The 19,483-nt window shown below is 38.9% G+C and overlaps 1 protein-coding gene across 2 annotated transcripts in view; it reads right to left on the bottom strand.

The window, feature by feature from the left end:
• Positions 1-6,485: 6,485 nt before the first annotated feature.
• The window catches only part of Ppp4r3a (protein phosphatase 4 regulatory subunit 3A), a 45,574-nt gene continuing 32,576 nt past the window's right edge, over positions 6,486-19,483 (bottom strand). For both annotated transcript variants that reach the window (XM_038335914.2, XM_038335915.2), the window contains exons 10-15: positions 19,033-19,191; positions 12,744-12,913; positions 11,664-11,806; positions 10,529-10,719; positions 9,829-10,055; positions 6,486-7,733 (exon numbers count right to left, since the gene is read on the bottom strand). In XM_038335914.2, coding sequence (XP_038191842.1) covers positions 7,623-7,733; positions 9,829-10,055; positions 10,529-10,719; positions 11,664-11,806; positions 12,744-12,913; positions 19,033-19,191 — 1,001 coding nt within the window. In that variant the 3' untranslated portion in view covers positions 6,486-7,622. The remainder of the gene's footprint in view (positions 7,734-9,828; positions 10,056-10,528; positions 10,720-11,663; positions 11,807-12,743; positions 12,914-19,032; positions 19,192-19,483) is intronic.

The raw sequence follows: 19,483 nt of genomic DNA, 5'->3' as shown, positions 1-19,483 counted from the left end.
ATTGGTTTGTTTTGATTTTTCGAGATGGGGTTTCTCTGTGTAGCTTTGGAGCCTGTCCTAAAATTCACTTTGTAGACCAGGCTGGCCTTGGAACTCACAGAAATTCGCCTGCCTCTGCCTCCTCAGTGCTGGGATTAAAGGTGTGCGCCACCATTGAAAGACCACCTCAAACCGGGTGGCGCACGCCTTTAATCCCAGCACTCGGGAGGCAGAGGCAGGTGGATCTCTGTGAGTTCGAGACCAGCCTGGTCTACAAGAGCTAGCTCCAGGACAGGCTCTAAAGCTACAGAGAAACCCTGTCTCGAAAAACCAAAAAAAAAAAAAAAAAAAAAAAAAAAGACCACCTCAGCTAAACTGCTCCCCCTCCTCTGAGAACCAGGAACCTGATCATCACCCATGCATGCACTAGAGCTTTGGGTACTTTCCCCTGGAATTTTCCATCCCCTTTGTAGTTTTTCCTCAATAGACTTAGATCCTGGAACTGGGGTAAAACGACCTTCAGATGACCTGCAGGTATTTCTCCTTGTTCAACCAACCCAGTAATCACCATAGCAACGAACCATCATAGTTAGCTGACCATTAAATGAGCTAGTCACAGTAGTGGACAAACGACTTCTGCACTCCCCCTTTTGGTTCTGCAGTTTTTCTCTTTAAAAAAGAAGCCTGTAATAGCTTTTCGTAGTCCTTCTCCCCTGTGGCTGAGGGACCTCTGGCGTCAGAAATAAAAATTCCTTTTGCTTTTGCATCAACTGCGGTGTGAGAGTGGTCTCTTGGAGCAACTCCTCCTCGGTGATTGGACTTTAGGGTCCAACACCACCACCCTGCTTGTTTTTGGTTTTGTTGAATCAGGGTCTCACTATGCAGCTCAGGCTGGCCTTGAACTTGTTTTATAGCTGAGGATAGCATTTTAACTCTGATCCTCTTATTTCTACTTCCTACGTAGTGAGAAGACAGGTATGTGTCACCAAGCTCCTACTGCTTTTTGAGTTAAAGTTTGTCTCTCTAGTATTATGTCACTTCATCAATAATTATTAGTATTCCCTTATTATCCTTTTAATTTCTATAATGTTCCAATCAATTAAAAGGGTTTTTTGTTTTGTTTTGTTTTTGTTTTTTCAGTTTCTCCAGACAGGTTCTCTCTGTGTAAATGCTGTGACTGTCCTAGAGCTAACTAGCTTTGTAGACCAGACTGACCTTGAACTCGTAGAGATCCAGGTATGCGCCTCTGCCTCTTAAGGACTGGGATTTGGGATTAAAGGCATGCACCACCACTGCCTGGTGGATTATAAATTCTATTTGTGTATGTGTGTGGGCACACACGGTCACAACATTGTGATCAAAGGACAACTTTCAGGAGTCAATTCTCTCCTCCCGGGCCCAGGGATTAAACTCACAACAGACTGAATTTAGGTGCCAGGCACCTTTAACCACTGAGCCAACATACCAGCGTGTATGTCTGTGTACGATGTGTGTGTGTGTGTGTGTGTGTGTGTGTGTCTGTAGTGCCTGTAGAGGTCAGTAAAGGGTGTGTGATACTTTGGAACTGGAGTTACAGATGATTGTAAGCCGCCATGTGGGTGCTGGGAATTGAACCCTGGCCCTCTGGAAGAGCAACTAGTGCTCTTAACTGCTGAACCATCATCCCTCCAGATTCCTTACATATATTTGATTTTAGTAATCTTTTTTTCTTTATTTAGCTGTTGCTTTTAACTTGAGTATTTTTTCCCCTACACTCCCAACCAGGTGTAGCAGAGAAGCCATTTGTTTCAATGCTGTCTGACCTCATTAGAACTACCTTAAGACTGGCTAAAGATTAGGTGGCCAGTGGGTGGGTGGATCGCCACCATTCTTAGGAGACTTTTCAATATGCCCTTGATTCTTGAATTCTGCAACTGTTGGGTTGGGTCACTTTACCCCAATTAAAGAGATTTACAAGGTTCTCGCCATCATTTCTGGTTTTTAATTTTTAATCAATATACCATTCTTGCTGCACAGATTTGGAATGACTAAGAGTAGAAAATTTCAGGTGAAGATCAAGTTTTATAGTCCTCTCCTTCCAGGTTTTGACTCTATCAATATATTCAGGGGTGGGAATGTAGCTCAGTGGATAAATCATTGTTTAATCACACAAGCATACATACATAGAGCTGGTTTTTGGCTTGGTGGTAGAGCACTTCCCTGGATTTTCCCATAAGCAATCCCCAAAGCAAGTAAGTACACACACACACACACACACACACACACACACACAATCATTTGCAGTGCAGACATATTAAATATTGATCGTTCAATGATAGCACACCATTGGGACACCTTTTCATACACACCTTTTGCTATAGCCAATTGTTTTCAGTACAGGTAAGGATCAAGAAACTTAAAAACGTCTATGCTCTTGCTGTTGCACACCTGCGGGGACCTGCACCCAGGGTCTCCCACATTGTAGGCCAGTATGGTAACACTAAACTATATCTCCAGTCCCTACATTCTGCCCATAACTTTTTAATAGCCAGAACTTGGTCCTGAGAGTCAGCTGGGGCTGGAGAGATGGCTCAGCCGTAAAGAGCACAGGCTGCTCTTTCCCAGCAATGACATGGTGGCTCACAACCATCTGTAATGAGATCTGGTGCTATCTTCTGGCCTGCAGGCATACACACAGACAGAATACTGTATACATAATAAATCTTTAAAAAAAAAAAAGTCTGCTGACCAATCAATAGGGACTATGACTTCCTAAAAGATCATTTGGCCTCTATTGTTTCTGGCCCTTCTACCTTTCCTCATTTTCCCAAAGGTGAACCCTCAAGTACTTGAGTAGCAAAGAATCTCCTAACACCCAGTTTTCCTAGATTCTTACCATGTGAAGTCTACTTTTTAGAGCCACCCCATTAGGACCATCATGGAGGCTGTTAGATCCTCACTGAACCTCCATTGGTAGCATGCCATTGGGACAGCTATATCCCACACACCTTCTTCTATAGCCCTCAGTTTGTACTTCCTCTAATGCTTAAGTCATGACAGCATACAAATTAGTAATTTCTGGATGAATTATTTTTTAGGTAAAATTTACCTATCTTCTTTCTGTATCAATAGACGCTTGTGTATATGTGTGGGCTGTGGTGGAGGACATATGTGTGACACCAAAGGAAGAAGATTCATGAATACAATGCTAGCCTGGACTAAATTGTCAAAATGTTTGTCTCAAAACAACCAAGAAGCCAGGTGCAGTGGCACATGTTTGAAGGTCCAGCCACTTGAACCTGAGCAAAGCAATGGGAGCCGACTCTGAAGGCATGCACAGGAGGAAAAATGCCATAGGACGAGGCAGAAGGATCCCAAGTTCCAGGCCAGCCTGAGCTCTATCATTTCTAGTCTGTTGGGTATGGTGGCACACACATTCCCAATGAGATGAAGGCAGGATAAGCAATCCAAGGCCATCCTTTGATAAGTGAATTTACACACCAGTTTAATAGAAACCTTAACTGTACTTGCCCCACACTCCCCAGAGACAGAGAGGGTGGGACCAGAAAAGATTAGATTCTAGTTATAACACCCTCCCCCCTACACAAAACTCCTCTGTGTAGCCCTGGATGTCCTGGAACTTGCTTTTTAGACCAGACTGGCTTCAAAGAGATCAGCCTTCCTCTGCTCCTGGAATTAAAGGGGCATCACACCACATCCAGAAGAGTTATTAAGATTTCTCTAGGGCTGGAGAGATGGCTCAGGGGTTAAGAGCACTGACTGCTCTTCTAGAGGTCCTGAGTTCAATTCCCAGCAACCACATGATGGCTCATAACCATCTGTAATGAGACCTGGCGCCCTCTTCTGGTGTGTGGGCATACATGGAAGCAGAATGTTGTACACATAATAAATAAGTTTTTTTTTTTTTTTTTTTTTTATAAAAAAAAGACTTCTCACCTTGGACTTCCCACAGGGCAGGGAACCCTGACTGCTCCTTGGACTGGAAAGGGAGGGGAGTTAAGGGAGGGGGAGGGAAATGGGAGGTGGCGGAAATTTTTAAATAATAATAAAAAAAAGAAAAAAAAGAGACTTTTCTAAATACATTAACAGCAGCAGTAAAGAGTTCTGGTTTCGTAAAATTTCCCTGAAGATCAATATTAAACAAAAGAGGTTTAGAGTCCTCCATTTCTATCCACTAAAAGGGGAAATTAATGGTTAAGAAAACTGTTAATATGAAAGCCATCAGTTTGCAGTGAGCACGCACAGGTGGTCTTTTCTGCACTCAGCATTTCCAGAGTCCCATGTAGGTAGGCTACATAGTTGTTAGGTCACATATAGGTAGGTTACACGGCGTTAAGTTACATATAGGTAGGCTATATGGTCTGGGTGTTGTAGATACAAAGTAAAAAGATAGAACTTTCCATCAAGAAATAAACAGGGTGTCTGGGCAACAGACAGTAAGATCAGGGGGATATTCTGATGTAATTACATACAGGATCTGAGTACAACCGGGCAAGAAATGGCAACTAATCATAATCCATTGAAAACTACAAGGGTAGCTTTGTAGAAGAGTGGATGGCAAAATGTTTTCTGGATTATAAAGCTTTCATCACTTCAAATTTTTTTTCTTCATTGCAAACACTATAAAATGAGCAGAAGAACTCATTGGTATCATTAAGGTGAAAAATATTTTATACTATATTCATACCAGCTACCAAGACTTGGGCTTAGGAGTGTGAACTTGGGGCTAGGTGTGTAGCTCAGCAGTACTGCATGTGCTTAGGGTACTGGAGTCCAGGGCTGAATTGCCAGAACATAAATACTGTGGCCTTTCAGTTAAACTGTCAACTCGAGGGCTGAATATCTAGTAACTTCTGGCTGATGGTAGGTCTCCCAGAAGCTCTTTTTGACTTATAATAGCAAACCTTCATTTGCACTAAGAGCTAAGAAAGCAATAATCTGAAAAGCATGGCCAAAGGTTAACATAGATTTTTTTAAAATAACTGGATGATTTATGATGAGTCTGTCTTCTGCCCAAGCATTTCTACAATATCAAAGCAAGTGTTCCAAGAATAATTCTGACAAGTCAGAAGGATGAGTTTGGCTAGAGATGTTTAAAAAATGTTTAAGCCACCATCATTAGTTGATATAAAATGTTCTAAGTAATAGTAAAGACAGTATTGACTTAGACCTTTTCCCCCCTAAATTAAGTTGATTCAGGCATGGTGGCACATAGAACTCTTTTTTGGCAGAAGCACCTCTGTTGACTCCAGTTTACACAGTGAGTTCCGATCAGTCAAGGATTCCTAGAGACCCGTTCAAAAATATAAAATACAACAACAAAAAACAAGATAGGCATTAACTTCAACTGTTAACAGCCAGAATTTCTGACTCAGAAGTAGCTCTAACTGCATGTAGGTCCAACGCAATTCACAAGAGCCAGGACTGCTGCTAGCTAGTTTAAGGCCAGTTTGGTCTAAATAATAAGTTCTAAGCCAGCTGGAGCTATAGAGCTAGAGCCTATCTCAAAAGTTAAAAAAGGGGGGCTGGAGAGGCTTAGAGGTTACACTCAATTTTTGCTTTTACAGATGACCAGGATTTGGTTCCGATTATCCACTTGCTGGGCTCACAACCATCCGTAACTCCAGTTCCAGATGATCCAACTTCTGCCCTTCCCAGGCACTGTGGACATGTGGTACATATACATACATAAGGCAACACTCATCAACATAAATATAAATCTTTGTTTTTTTGAGACAGTTTCTTTGTAAAACAGCCCTGATTGTCTTGTCTCACTCTGTAGACCAGGGTGGCCTAGAACTCAGAGATCCAACTCCCTCTCCTTCCTGAGTGTTGGGATTAAAGGAGCGTGCCACAACCATCTGGATAAAATACAAATCTTTTTTAAAAAGCAGATTTATAGTGAAATGGATTTATCTTTTGTAGTTTATTATACTTTAAAGTTTCTTCTTCTATTCTTTTTTTTTTTTTTTTTTTGATACAGTGTTGCCTCAAACTCAAAGATTCGTCTGCCCCAGCTTCCCAAGTGCTGGGATTATACTCACTACCACGTCCAGCATACTCTAAAGTTCCTGTTGTTACTGAGGAATAAGCAGCAAAGACAGAAGCACCAAGTGCTTGGTTGGGTACTCAAAGTATATCCACAACTGTGTCTTCTCCTGGGTATGAAGTTTTACTCATTCACAACTATAAAGTTTCATTTTCCACCTTAAAAAAGTGAGATTTCTTGGACATTTTAATTTCCTTGAAATCATCTTAGTATGTCTAACAATAAAGACCCTATTCAAGAATATATTTTTTTGGGTGGTAATGGAGCTAAAAATGGAAACTGCCCCAACCCACTCTACCACTAAACAACATCCCCAGACCCCAAAATGCTGTTTTATCAGGTGTCATCTAATGGTCATTAGGTGTTTATTACCACTTACAGCTTAAACTGGTATTCCAAAGGGCATATGTTAAAAAACGAAAGAAAGAAAAGAAACATACAATTAATACAATTTCTCTTACTCTTCACTTTTCTTTTTATTATTCAAAAGTCAAGTATTACTTTTAAATCATCCATCCTCAATTTTGATTTAATGTACCGTCATTTCTCCAAGATACGAAATTTCTGAATCTCTTTGGAATACTAATTTCATGTTTCTAGGTTTAACAAAACTGTCGAAGTTTTAAATTCCACTCTATTTCCCTGAAATCTCAAGACAGCTGCTGATGCAAATTTTAATATAAAATATTTAGTCACAAAATAGTATTGCTTTTTTATGCACATAGTTGTAAGATTACTTTGCTTTTGTCAATAAAAACTATACCATCTTTCATAAAACTCTAAACAAATTAAGAACTGTGATGTAGAACACAAATTACACATGTAAAGCAGGTGCCAGCACGTTAGGCTATATTACATCAAAAATGTTTTAATGGTCCCAAATATATATATTCAACAACTAATCATACACTCAGGGGGAGAAAAACAAAACAAACTGAAACAAAAAGAAAAAGTATGACACAAATGACCACATCTAGAATTCCACTCAATCTTTAATCAAGTAGGGACAAATCCCCACCTTTAAAAAAAAAAAAAAATCTGCAGTTTGAAGGGCAAAGGGAACAGATTAAAAAAAAGAGGATACTTTATTTTGCCCCTCCCCCACAGAGGTTTTCCAAACCTGTTGTAGCTTGACTAAAATGTTCAGAATGTACGATTTTAAAGGCAGGTCTCTTTATACAAAGAAACTGCTGGCATTCTTTACTAGTGAGGAACTATGGCAGAAAGACCCATTCTTCTAAGTCTCAAACATGGTCCAAGAAAGCAAGTTTTGATTGTAGCAACCGACCAGTCAATCCAGAGTTCCACTGACAAAACCCCTGCCCTGTTGGCTTTTTATTTCCATTTCCTTCCCTGAGAAAAGGGCAATGTGTGGTCCAAGCTGGAGAGCTCACAGGCTTATGTCTTCCCCTAACTGTACAGCATCCCCCTCCTCCTGCTCCATTGAATTGGCACTTGATGAGCAGAAGTCCAGTGTGCTGCTGCTTTGTATCAGTCACTCACAAGAGACCACTGCACTTGATGTGGATGTTGTGGGGGGGAGGGGTAAGAACCAGTTTTGTCAACAGGTACTGATCACAGGCAGTTGCGATTATTAGGACTCAAATTTTGCTTTCTTTGACAACGGTAGCGTGTCTTCTTTGTCTTCATCCTCATCATCATCTTCATCATCATCGGGATAATCTACCAGACCCACGAGTCCTCCCTGTTCAGAAATAAGGGTTATTTAAAGGGAAAAAAAAAAAAAAAAAAAAAAACAGAACAAAAACATACTGCATTTGAAAATACCTGTGTTAAGCACAGAAAAAGTGTAAGTCTAATGGCAGGATGTTGAAGCTCCTTAATTATTTTTATGTTTTTTAAATGTTCATATTTTTTGGAAGGTTGTTTTAAGCTCAAAATATATACACTATATATACAGCAACAAAATATATACAGCAACAAAAATATACACTACTAGAAAAGCACCCAAGAAACAACTACTACAGAAAAATGGCCCGACTATAAAATTTCATTTTTTAAAAGTGATGCTGGGTATTGAATCTAGGGCTTCAAATGTCTCAAACCAAGGGTTCTACTACTACTACCTACCCAGCCTTCATTTTTATTTTTTGAGCCAGGGTATCACTTAAGTTGCTCAGGCAGCCTCTGAACTAGCAATTTTCCTTTCTCAGTTTCCAAAGTAGCTAGGATTATCAGCCTGCACCACAATGTCTGGCTCAAATTTACTTCAAAATATAGTATAAAATGGTACCAAAATGCACAAGACAGATCACTCAAAATGAAGGCAAATAGGAAAATAGTTCTACTATCTCTCTGTCCTTCTCTCTTCTGGATTTTCTTTTTAGCCTGCTTTTCCACCATAAGCTACTACCATACAACTTGAATACCTATTAAAATTCATAGTGTTTTGCTCTGAGCCCATGCTTCATTTCAACATTGTTGACCAACTTGCCCTTAGCCCTGAGGGATCTCCTGCCAGTGTCAGATGAGACGAGAACAGTGAGATGGCACAACAAGTTAAGGGGACTGTAGTGATATTTCATTTGTTTTTTAATAAATAAAGCTTGCCTGAAGATCAGATAGTAAAACAGTCCTACTGGTCAGTCTTACAGACCAAGAGGTAACACACACCGCTAATCCCAGTAGCTACACTAGTTTGCTATAGAAATTGGGTGGCAGTGGTGCAGGCCTTTAATCTCAACCCTAGAAAGGAATATAAGACAAGAGGAGACAGTCCTCACACACAGTCATATTCTGAGATTCCTTAAGACATGATAGCTATTTCGGATTGAGGTAGAGCCGGTGGCTGGCTGTTCTGCTTTTCTGACCTTTAGGTTGAACCACAATTTCTTTCCCTGTGTTTTTATTAATTGTGCTACAGGGGACTTTCTGACCTATGCTTGATCCCTGATCCCTGGGTCCCACACATGGTGGGAGAGCTGATTTCTGCAAATTGTGTTCTGACTCCCCATACATGCTGTGATGTATCCACACACACACTTTTTTTTTTTTTTTTTTTTTTTGAGACAGGGTTTCTCTGTCTGTCCTGTAACTTGCTTTGCAGACCAGGCTGGCCTTGAACTCATGCCTGTCTCTGCCTTCCAAGTGCCAGGATTAAAAGCATGCACCATCATTGCTTGGCACAATAATATCTTAAAAAAAAGGAAAAAAATTGGATGGTACTATGAATTAGCCTGGCATTATGCCAGTCTTAATTAGTTTGTTCTAATAGCTATTAGTTTTATTTGTGTTTGGGGAAGTCATGCTGAAGTAGCAAATGCCACCAAAATAAATGTTTTTCTTAAGAAGAGATATTGTCTAAGAACCAGGCAATGGTGGCACAATCCTTTAATCCCAGTACTCAGGATACAGAGGCAGGTGGATCTCTATTGAGATCGAGGCCAGCCTAAAAAAAAGGGACAAATAGTGAGATGCCGTCTACATCTTTTATATCAAAATTTTATTCCTTTTATGAAATGTTAGTGATAATGGATAGTTATAGTAAAGAAAACAAAACAAAACAAAACAAAAAAACTCTTGCTTCCCCTCCCAAGTTTTCACGTGGGCTCTAATTGAGAAAGGTAATAAAGTTACAGTTCACAGTGAAAAACACCAAAGACAGACTAAATTTTGCATTGGACATATGAGTTCAGGTAGTGGTTGTAATGAAGTCTCACCTAGTTCACAGCATTTAGCTATCTACAGAAAAGAGAACCAGAGCTAAAACCCAGACACACTGACCACTGAGAAACCCTAAAGCACAGTAGAGAGGGGCATGTGGGGAGTGAGAAGTGTACCTTTGTGGTAATAGCTGCCGTCTGAGATGTACTCTTAGGGACGGATCCAGGAGAGCCTGGAGAGCCTGGGGATCCAGGTGACCCTGGAGAGCCAGGCAGGCTTGCTGCCGATGACTGGCTGCTGAGGTTAGTCTTTGTCCCACTGGACAGGGAGAGTTTGAAACTTGGGCTCTGTCGTCCAGAAAGATTAGTTTTCAGAAGCACCTCCTTTTCTTCACTTTCTTTCACTAAAAAGGAGAGTGTAAAATAGTTGTCATTCATTTTTTTCTTAAGTCCTTCAAACGAAGTGACACTAAAAAACCATTAACTAGCTTATTTTTTTTTTTTGCATAGGAACAACTCTGTTCCAACCTATGAGTGAAGCCTAGCCAAGTATTAATTGTGATTATGCAGCATTTTTGTTGTTGTTGTTTTGTTTTTCGAGACAAGGCTTCGCTGTAGCTTTGGTGGCTGTCCTGGAAATGCAGCAAATTTTACAATGCAGAAGTATGACCTTTGGTATCACATTTAATATTTGTATCCTCCATCAAGCTATTTCCCTTAAACTAGGAAAACTCAGCCTACGCCTTTATACAGTCATCAATTCAGCCATGTCCTGTAGGTCTTTGGAACTGTCATTGTATACTGAGTAGATACTAATCATTTTCTCAAGAAGAAAAGAAAAGACCTGGATTTTCCCTTGCCCACTGTTTCAACATACATTTCTTCCTTTCCATGAATTTACTTATTGGATCCATGATATCATCATCATTCTTAGTTTTGTCAGATGGAGACACCACAGCCTCTCCATCTTCCATGTCATCTTCATCTGTGTTGAACCACATCTCTTCTTCATCTTCTAGTGTTCTGGCATCTCGTCGATATCGATGATTCCTCAAGATGGACCGCATGCTATGAGAAAATGGAAGGTCATAAGGGACTGATGTAAACGAGGTACTAGACCTAATGCCTGACACCACCAAACCAAATACCAAACCACATGAGAACAAATACACAATTATAACACTGACCCTATCAAATCTAGTAGAATCAAATTTCCTATTTTATAACTGTTATAGCTCAATTATTATACTTGCTAAGCTTGAGAGTTAAGGAATTATTGTGTAATTATAATTCATACTACAAAGGCTAGAGGTAGCACAGTAGTTAGGACCTGTATTCATTCCCAGCATATAATAGCAGCTCACAACCATTTGTATCTCCAGTCCCAGGGGATCCAACACCCTCTTCTGTCTGCAGTGGCTATCAGGCATGCACCAAGTAGGTACACAGATATACATGCAGACAAACCATTATATATATTATATATCACTCCCACCAACAACCCATACTACAAGTGTGAATCCAGTTATTGAGGAAGGTACATGGATGGTACTTTAAATAATCTATACTTAAAAAAAACAGTTAAGATAATATTCTGACCATATGAAACCTCACTGCTCTATCAGTTTATTTTGGTATCTAAAATCTTCCTATAATTCAACTACACTTTCAGAAACAAGCAAAACTAGTACAGGGTTGCCAGAGTAAAAGTGTGTTCTGCCAAGTATTAAGCCCCATAACCCACATGATAGAAGAAGAGAATCAGCTCCTGTAAGTTGCCCAGAGACAATTCCCACCTCCTCATAATGGTGTACATGTGTGTGATGACACATGTATGCATAAAACAAAAATGTTGAAGAAAAAGACAACGGAAAGTCCTTCACTCCTCAACATTTCTGTGCATGTCTTCTATTCTTTCAATGGCCAACTCAGATACTGCCAAGAACCAAGAAAATGAGTACCACACGATCTACTGCCAAATGAAGAACATATTCAAGCATGTAGTAACTTACCTATCAAGTTTAGGGTTGTCTTGCCTTTCTCTTTGTTGTTCAAACCTCAATTTTAATCCTTTAAAAGTCTGCACATAATCTACATCTTCTAGTGCTTTCCAATAATTTTCAATTACATGGGCAGTTAATGATTTTATATCTTCCTACAGGAAAGAATTATAATGAAATAAATAAAAAAACACTTTAACAAAATAAAATGAGGCATTACTGTGGTAACTCCTAAGATTCACAAAAATTTAATTACATAAAGTTACCATATAATTTAAAAAATAAACAATGAAAACAATAGTATATTATACTGGCTCCTTCAATAGTCTTTTGGTGTATCTGGGAATTGTTCATAGGTGTTCCCAAAGTGTACGTCCAAGCCCTACTCTAGTGATTCTGGCTCACCAAAACTGGACACAATGCCACACAGCTGCAATCCCAGCACTTATAAGGCCTGAGGCAGGAGAATGGTCATGAGACTGAGGTCAGCCTTAACTGTAGAGCAAGGCCCTCCCTAATCTCAAAACCATACTAAAAAACAGAAAAAGTCTACAGTCAACTTCAGTGGAAGTTGCGCAGTAACATACAACACTACCCATAGAGGATATATTTTAGAATGACAATGATAAACATTTGAAGTTCTGTATATCTCATCATTATTCTTTCTTTGGTTTGAGACAGGGTCTGAGTACTAGGATTATAGAGTCACCACACCCAGCATATTTATCTCAGCTCTTAAAAAATGCCAGATACTTTTGCACACATTTTTTTAGATTGATCTGAATTGAATTAGTTTTAAGTTTTTGGTAGCATGGTTCTTTTCTTCTTTTTTTTTTAAATTATACATACAGTGTTGTGCCCGCATATATGCCTACAAGCCAGAAGAGGGCACCAGATCTCATTATAGATAGCTGTGAACCACCATGTGGTTGCTGGGAATTGAACCTAGTATCTCTGGAAGAGCAGCCAGTACTCTTAACCTCTGAGCCATCTCTCTAGACTAGCAAATCTCCACATTCTCAAGAGAAAAGACAGAATACTCATGTTTCTCAGATTAGAACCCGAATCCTACTATAAGAAGACAGGACCTACCACTCTAATAAATTCAAACATTTCTATTATGGCGGAGTTCATCAGATTGTAACGAGATCCATTGTTGAGAAACGCTTTGACTACAGGTTCAAATAAAAAACTTTTCATTATGTAGCGGTTATAAAATTCATCTTTTAATCCAATGATTTTTCTCTTAAATCGGAGGGCACCTGAAAGACAGAGGCATTACTGTTTAATGTTCTACATCTCAGAGTAAACAAACATCAGAACTTAACAGACACCAGTATTCTCCATTCTTACCTGAGCACAGGGATATTAAGAGTGTTGTAAGAAAAGACATTCTCCAACAGTATATGTTGGTAGGGTGTGTGATTCATGCCTATAATCCCAACACTTGGGAGACTGAGGTAAGAGGACTACTTAGAGTTCAAGGCCAGTGGAGGCTACCTATTTGAGATTTAGGACATCCTGGGCTACGATGTGAGACCCTGTCTGTTACCCGTCCCCCACACAAACAAAGGTAGTGTATGTTATCATAGAACACAAGTCTTTGAAAGCCAGAAAGTTCTGGGAATATATCACTCACTATCAGCCAAAATATGAGGACTAAATTATCATATTACTAAGGGGACAATCAACTTTTTAAAAAAAAATCATACCCCTTGAATGAATTTTAAAATCACCTAGAAAAAAAAAAAAGCACTGTCTTTTTTAGGGCAATCCACCGTATTGTAATTTGATCTTAAAATTTTTGGACCCTTAGTATTTTATAGACTTCATGGATCTATACTGGATTATTTGTAGATGTGGTTAAAAAAAAAAGACAACAAATCACAAAAATCCGCATGCCCCCTAAATTGCCTTCCCATGGTTTAGATATAAATTTAGTTGTTTTAAAATTCGGTCCTCTACTCTCATTGCAGCGAGTATGCTTTTGAATTTTCCCTTAGTTTTCCTTTTAATAATAAATTAGGCTTTAACTTACAGATTAGCAGATATATATTTGCATCTTGAGGTATGGGGAGTTACTTAAGTCACCATTCATCAAGATCCAAATACACTCAGACAGCTAGACTTCAGCAGAGCCCTTGAACCTATGGAATTATCAGTAAGTTAATGCCCCAATTACTGTAAACAGTTCAAAAAAGCATACTCACTTCACGCAGTCACATCGTCTTCGGTTGGCAAGATTAAATATTGTGTTTGTATTTTGGTTTCTTTGGAGATCATGGAAGTGGCTCGTTAAATTGCCAATTTGTTATTAATCAAGTCCTTCATGAGCAGGTAGCCAGGCAACCATGCTGACACGGTTTCTGGGTGGGAAGGCAGAGGAGTAAAGCAGCTCAATTTTTCTTTAGTTGGCACAAAGAGGTCCACAAGTGAATGCCCAATTAGGTACAGTTGGTTAGAAACTGCCCTAACAATCCAACTTATTTAAGAGTGTATCTTCATAAAGAAACACTCTGGGCAGGGAGTTTCAAAATAGTTTAAAGAGTAATAACTGCGTTTTATTTTTAATCTACTGAAAAAATTTAAAAACTTAAGTATGGTGAAGACATTTTAAACACTAAGAGGCATTGTTCAGTGTGGTGAGTGAAGGCCTGACAAGGGCTTATTTCTAAAACAGTGATTTCTCTTGATTTGGGTAGCTGGCAAAAGAACTTAAGTGAGACAGTTCCACTTGTTCAGATAAAAATCAACACTCAAAAAGCTCATGCTAGTAAATTTTAAACGTTCAAAAGCATAAACTTATTATTCTAAGGTTTGGTAATCTAACTCTACAGGCTTTGTGGAGACTTGTGTCCTATCAAAACATCACATTAACCACGATACTATTATACATGCAATTCCTAGGTATGGGAAAATAATCTCCTACCTTCCCAGAATTCAGTGAGGCCAAGATTTGCCCTGATGTACATCAATAATTATTTGTTTCAAATCACCCCCCCCAAGCAGCCCTGCATCAAAAATATCCAAATATTACTATTTTTTGCTACTAAATAGCAAGATACTCTCTTCCTTTGTCTGTTTTTCGAGATAGGGTTTCTCTGTAGCTTTGGGAGCCTGTTCTAGAACTGGCGTTATAGACCAGGCTGGCTTCATACGCACAGAGATCCACCTGTCTCCGCCTCCCGAGTGATGGGATTAGAGGTGTGTGCCACCATCACCTGGCTGTTTTCCATATTTTACCAGTTAATTCTAAAGTTCAGTCATTCAAAAAGGAGTAGAGAAAGCTCCCAGTTATGCACAATTGGCATAACCACAGCATTTTCAACATAATGTGCACTCTGGTTCCACTCACAACACTGCTAATCTTCATTAGAACAGGCCAGGAATCCCTTGTGTTCAGTTCTGATGACACTTTTTTGTAGTACATGATACAAAATTTCATGGAGTAAGTTTGAAACTCATCACCACATGTGAAAGTAATAATAGAAGCTTTGTAGCAAAGCTCTATTTGCCCCTCCTTCCTATTGATCCTAGGGATTGAAGCCAAGGGTCTTTCTATGCTAGCATGCCAGATAAACACTCTACCTCTGACCCTACAATAAAGCTTTAAAAGAAAACATTCTTTTTATGGAGTTCTGTTTCTGTTCTCCATTTGGTATGTGTGGGAGAGGGAATATATGTGTGATGGCTCACATGTGGAGGTCAAATGACAGCTTTTAGAAGTTGGTCCTCTCCTACCAAGGGATCAAACTTAGCAGCAAGCCGCCTCTACCCACCAATCCATCTCCCCAGCCTGAATGCAATACTTCTTAACAACACTACCTAGTCAACATAAAAGTACCCAAAGTCTTAAAAAGGCAGTCAATAGAGTAATAGAACTTGTTATCTATCTTGTACTCATTTTAGAAAGGAGTGTAGGCCTTATCTAAAGACTTGCTTATTTAAAAATGACAAATACTAATTAAAACAAAACAAAACTCCAGGCTGGGCAGTGGTGGCGCACGCCTTTAATCCCAGCATTTGGGAGGCAGAGGCAGGCGGATCTCTGTGAGTTTGAGGCCAGCTTAGTCTACAAGAGCTAGTTCCAGGACAGGCTCCAAAGCTACAGAGAAACCCTGTCTCAAAACAGAAACAAAACAAACAAACAAACAAAAAAAAACCAAAAACATAAAACTCCGGGGGCTGGAGAGATGGCTCAAAGGTTAAGAACATTGGCTGCTGCTCTCCTAGACGTCCTGAGTTCAATTCCCAGAAACCACATGGTGGCTCACAGTCATCTATAATGAGATCTGGTGTCTTCCTAAATCCCCAAACCACATTTAACTATTGTCTTTTCTCCTTACACAGTATATTTAATGTGCAAATTCTCTCTCAAATAGCATCCCCCACTCCCGACAGTTTTCCTATGACTTGGAGCCTGTCCTGGAAATAACTCACTCTGGCCTCAAACTCAGAGATCTGCCTGTCTCTGCCTCTGAGGTGCTGTGCTTAAAGGTATGCACCACCACTACCTGGCACATACCTAACTTCTTACTTCAATGTATACTTTTCTCAGAAATCTGCCCACCTCTGCCTCCTGAGTGCTGTGCTTAAAGGTGTGCACCACCACTACCCAGCTTAAAGCCAGTCCTTATTAACTGCTATTGTCTGAGATGTTCTGATCTAAAGTATGGGAATAGAGGCCCACTGTAAAGAGTTAGGTTTCAAAGTAACTTGTTCCAGTTAAAACATGTACAGAATATACCTAAGATAGAATAGCAGTTTCCAATATGATCTTCATCTTGTAAAATAATTTTCTACATAATTCTTACTGGGTTATAGTAAATTTGTTTTTAGAGTATTACAAGCAAAGAAGATACTGGGAATGCCTAAATTAAAGAAAAGGACTTTTCTTTTAGCTTCCATATCCTGACACTTTCCACCTGGACTCGTTTCCCACCTATAGCAAAACATACCATTGTCCTATACTTAACATCTTAACTGCACATTCAATGAATGCGAACAAGACAATTCAAATTAATACCTCTGTGAAAACTTCTTGATATGATTCACTTAACATAAGTTGATATTATACTGTTTCTCTAAGTACAGTTCTTAGATTTTTATTTTCATATTACACTCCCCTAATAAAACAATGAAAACAAAACTACAAATTATAAACACCATGCCATCAACTTTAAGACTTACCTTAGTTTGAGATGATAAATAAAATCAAGATGTGCATCTCAGATTCAATGAAATATAATAGTAGTTTGTGTTTAATCTTTTTTTTTCTTTTATTTTTAATTCTTGGAGACAGGGTCTCTTTCTGTAGCAATGGCTAGCCTTGAATTCATAAGACATTGGGCTGCCTTTGGAGTACCAGAGTCACTGTATCCAGCGATATTCTTTGTTGAAATACAACTATTTAAACTTAAATCTATGTATTCAGTTTTTCCTTTCTGTTTCATTTCCAAATTTCCTTTCCTTACATATATAGACAAGACTTTTTATGGTGACTAAGAACATGGCCTTGGTACTATCACCTCTCCTACAATAAATATATGGAGAAATGTTTTTAGTCTATTGTGTTCTGTCTGCATGTATGCCTATCTACCATGTGTGCCTGATACCTGTGGGTATCAGGGCATCAGAAGAGGGCATCAGATGGCTCTGAGCCTGGAGAAAGACAGTAATGCCACGTGGGTGCTAGCAATCAAACTCAGGTCCTCTGGAAGACCACACAGTGTTCTTAACCACTGAGTCATCTTTCTAGCCCCCTAAAGCCACTCTTTGTTAAGTACTGAGCTAACATCCTTAGTCTCATCAATAATACAGAAGTTATGACTAAAGTAACATTTAGTATTCTCAGTGTCCAGTGGAAAGTAAATGAACCCATTAGTCTCTTCAGGATGTAAAAAGATATATTCCAAACACATGAATTTATCACATATGTGTCAAGTAAAGGAACATGACAAGTGCAAACTTAAAACACGAAGCCTTAAAATAGTACAACAAAATCCGACTTACCTTTAAAAGTCAACTGGCAAGTTACTTGGCATTATCTCAGCCTCCACTATCTCTAAACTTGGTCAGTCAAACTGACCAATAATCAGTTTAGACATGCAAACTCATTACCTAAGAAGTCTGGCTACAGCGTGACCATAGCACTATGGATTAACCAATTTCTTTCTTTTGAAATATTTATGTATTTCATGTGTCTGCGTGTATGCCTGCACACCAGAAGGGGCATCAGATCTCATAACAGATAGGTGCTGGGAATTGAACTTAGGACCTCTTGGCTTGGGTTAAAAGCAGCCAGTGAGTGCTCTTAATCACTGAGCCATCTCTCCAGTTCAATAACTTTTTTTTTTTTTTTGGTTGTTCAAGACAGGTTTTCGGTTTTCTGCGTTTTTCCGTAAAAGCTCTGGCAGTCCTGGAAATGCTTTGTAGACTAGGCTGGTCTCAAACTCACAGATATCCTCCTGCCCCTGCCTCCCTAGTGTTAAGATTGATGGTGTACACCACCATGGCCAAGGAATAAAATAAACTATTTCTATTTCAAAACTATGTTTTACTATAATAGACTGAGGTCTCAACAACGTGAATGTCAGCTTAAAACAAAAAAAAATTATAGCTAAGACTAATCTAGAAGAGAGAGAGAGAAAGAAAGAAAGAAAGAAAAAAAGAAAGAAAAAAAGAAAGAAAGAAAGAAAATCCTGTTAAATTTTTTTTCTATTGCTTTTTGGGCTAGGGGTGTAGTATAGTGGTCAAGGTATTGTGCTCAATCCCTTAGCAACACACACACACACACACACACACACAAACTACTACGTGTAAAGCTAGGGATGGTAGTTTGCACCTGTAACCTCAGGACTCAGGTAGTTGAGGCATGAGGACTGCGGTGAGCGTAAAGACAATTTGTGCTGCAGAAAGACTACTGATAAAAGATAAAATAATAAAAACAAAACACACACATATGTACACAAACAAAACAAAACTATCTATAGCTATAAAATAGTTTACTAACTTTCTCCATAAAGGTTCACATGTACATATTTCAGGCTATGTGGGACATATATGGTCTCTGTAGTATTATTTGGTTTTTTTTTTTTTTTATTAAACCACTCTTTAAAATCATCTTTTAAGTTATACAAAAGATAGGCAACTGTAGTATCAGTGAAACTGTAGTTACTTACCACTTGTATTGGCAGATACCTTCTAGTCATTCTACTTTGTATGAATACCTGCCAAACTACGTCACAGGGCACAGAGCTTGTACTAAGATGCTAGGTCCCCTGAGGACTCAACCCTGAAGTCAGTGATGTTCTTAGCAATGAGCTTTAAAGCTACAAACAGGATAATACAGAAAGATAATAATTCTTTAAGAAGCACTTACATAATGCTAAGAAAGCATGCTTGGAGGCCATAAGAACTAGCACTCTGCGAAGGATGTCCTTGTTGATAATATAGTTCTTTATGTGGTAGGTATGGTGCTCCACACAAAATGTTAGCAATTCCAATACAAGTGCCAGTAACTGTGCAGTTTGAAAATCATCTAGAATAAGCAAAACATGGTCATATGTATACTGAACAGACAATAAGCAGTATAAGCCACATTACACACCCTTTCTTCTTTAGTGTAATTTTACTGTATCTTCTTCCATTTATTTCATTGTGCTGTGTTTTCTTCACAACACACAGTATGCTTATAATACTGTATTTACTGATAAATCTTTACTCTTTAAAGCCAAGAAGTCTCTCCAAGTATCTTATTTTTTCCTTCTTATCATGTAGACCCCATAAGATTATGGCATAATTCTTTCTACAAGTTCTTAGTCAATGCTAGG

Source organism: Arvicola amphibius, chromosome 7, assembly GCF_903992535.2.
Source record: "Arvicola amphibius chromosome 7, mArvAmp1.2, whole genome shotgun sequence".
Lineage (NCBI taxonomy): Eukaryota > Metazoa > Chordata > Mammalia > Rodentia > Cricetidae > Arvicola > Arvicola amphibius.
This window is presented reverse-complemented; position numbering and strand designations above follow the sequence as displayed.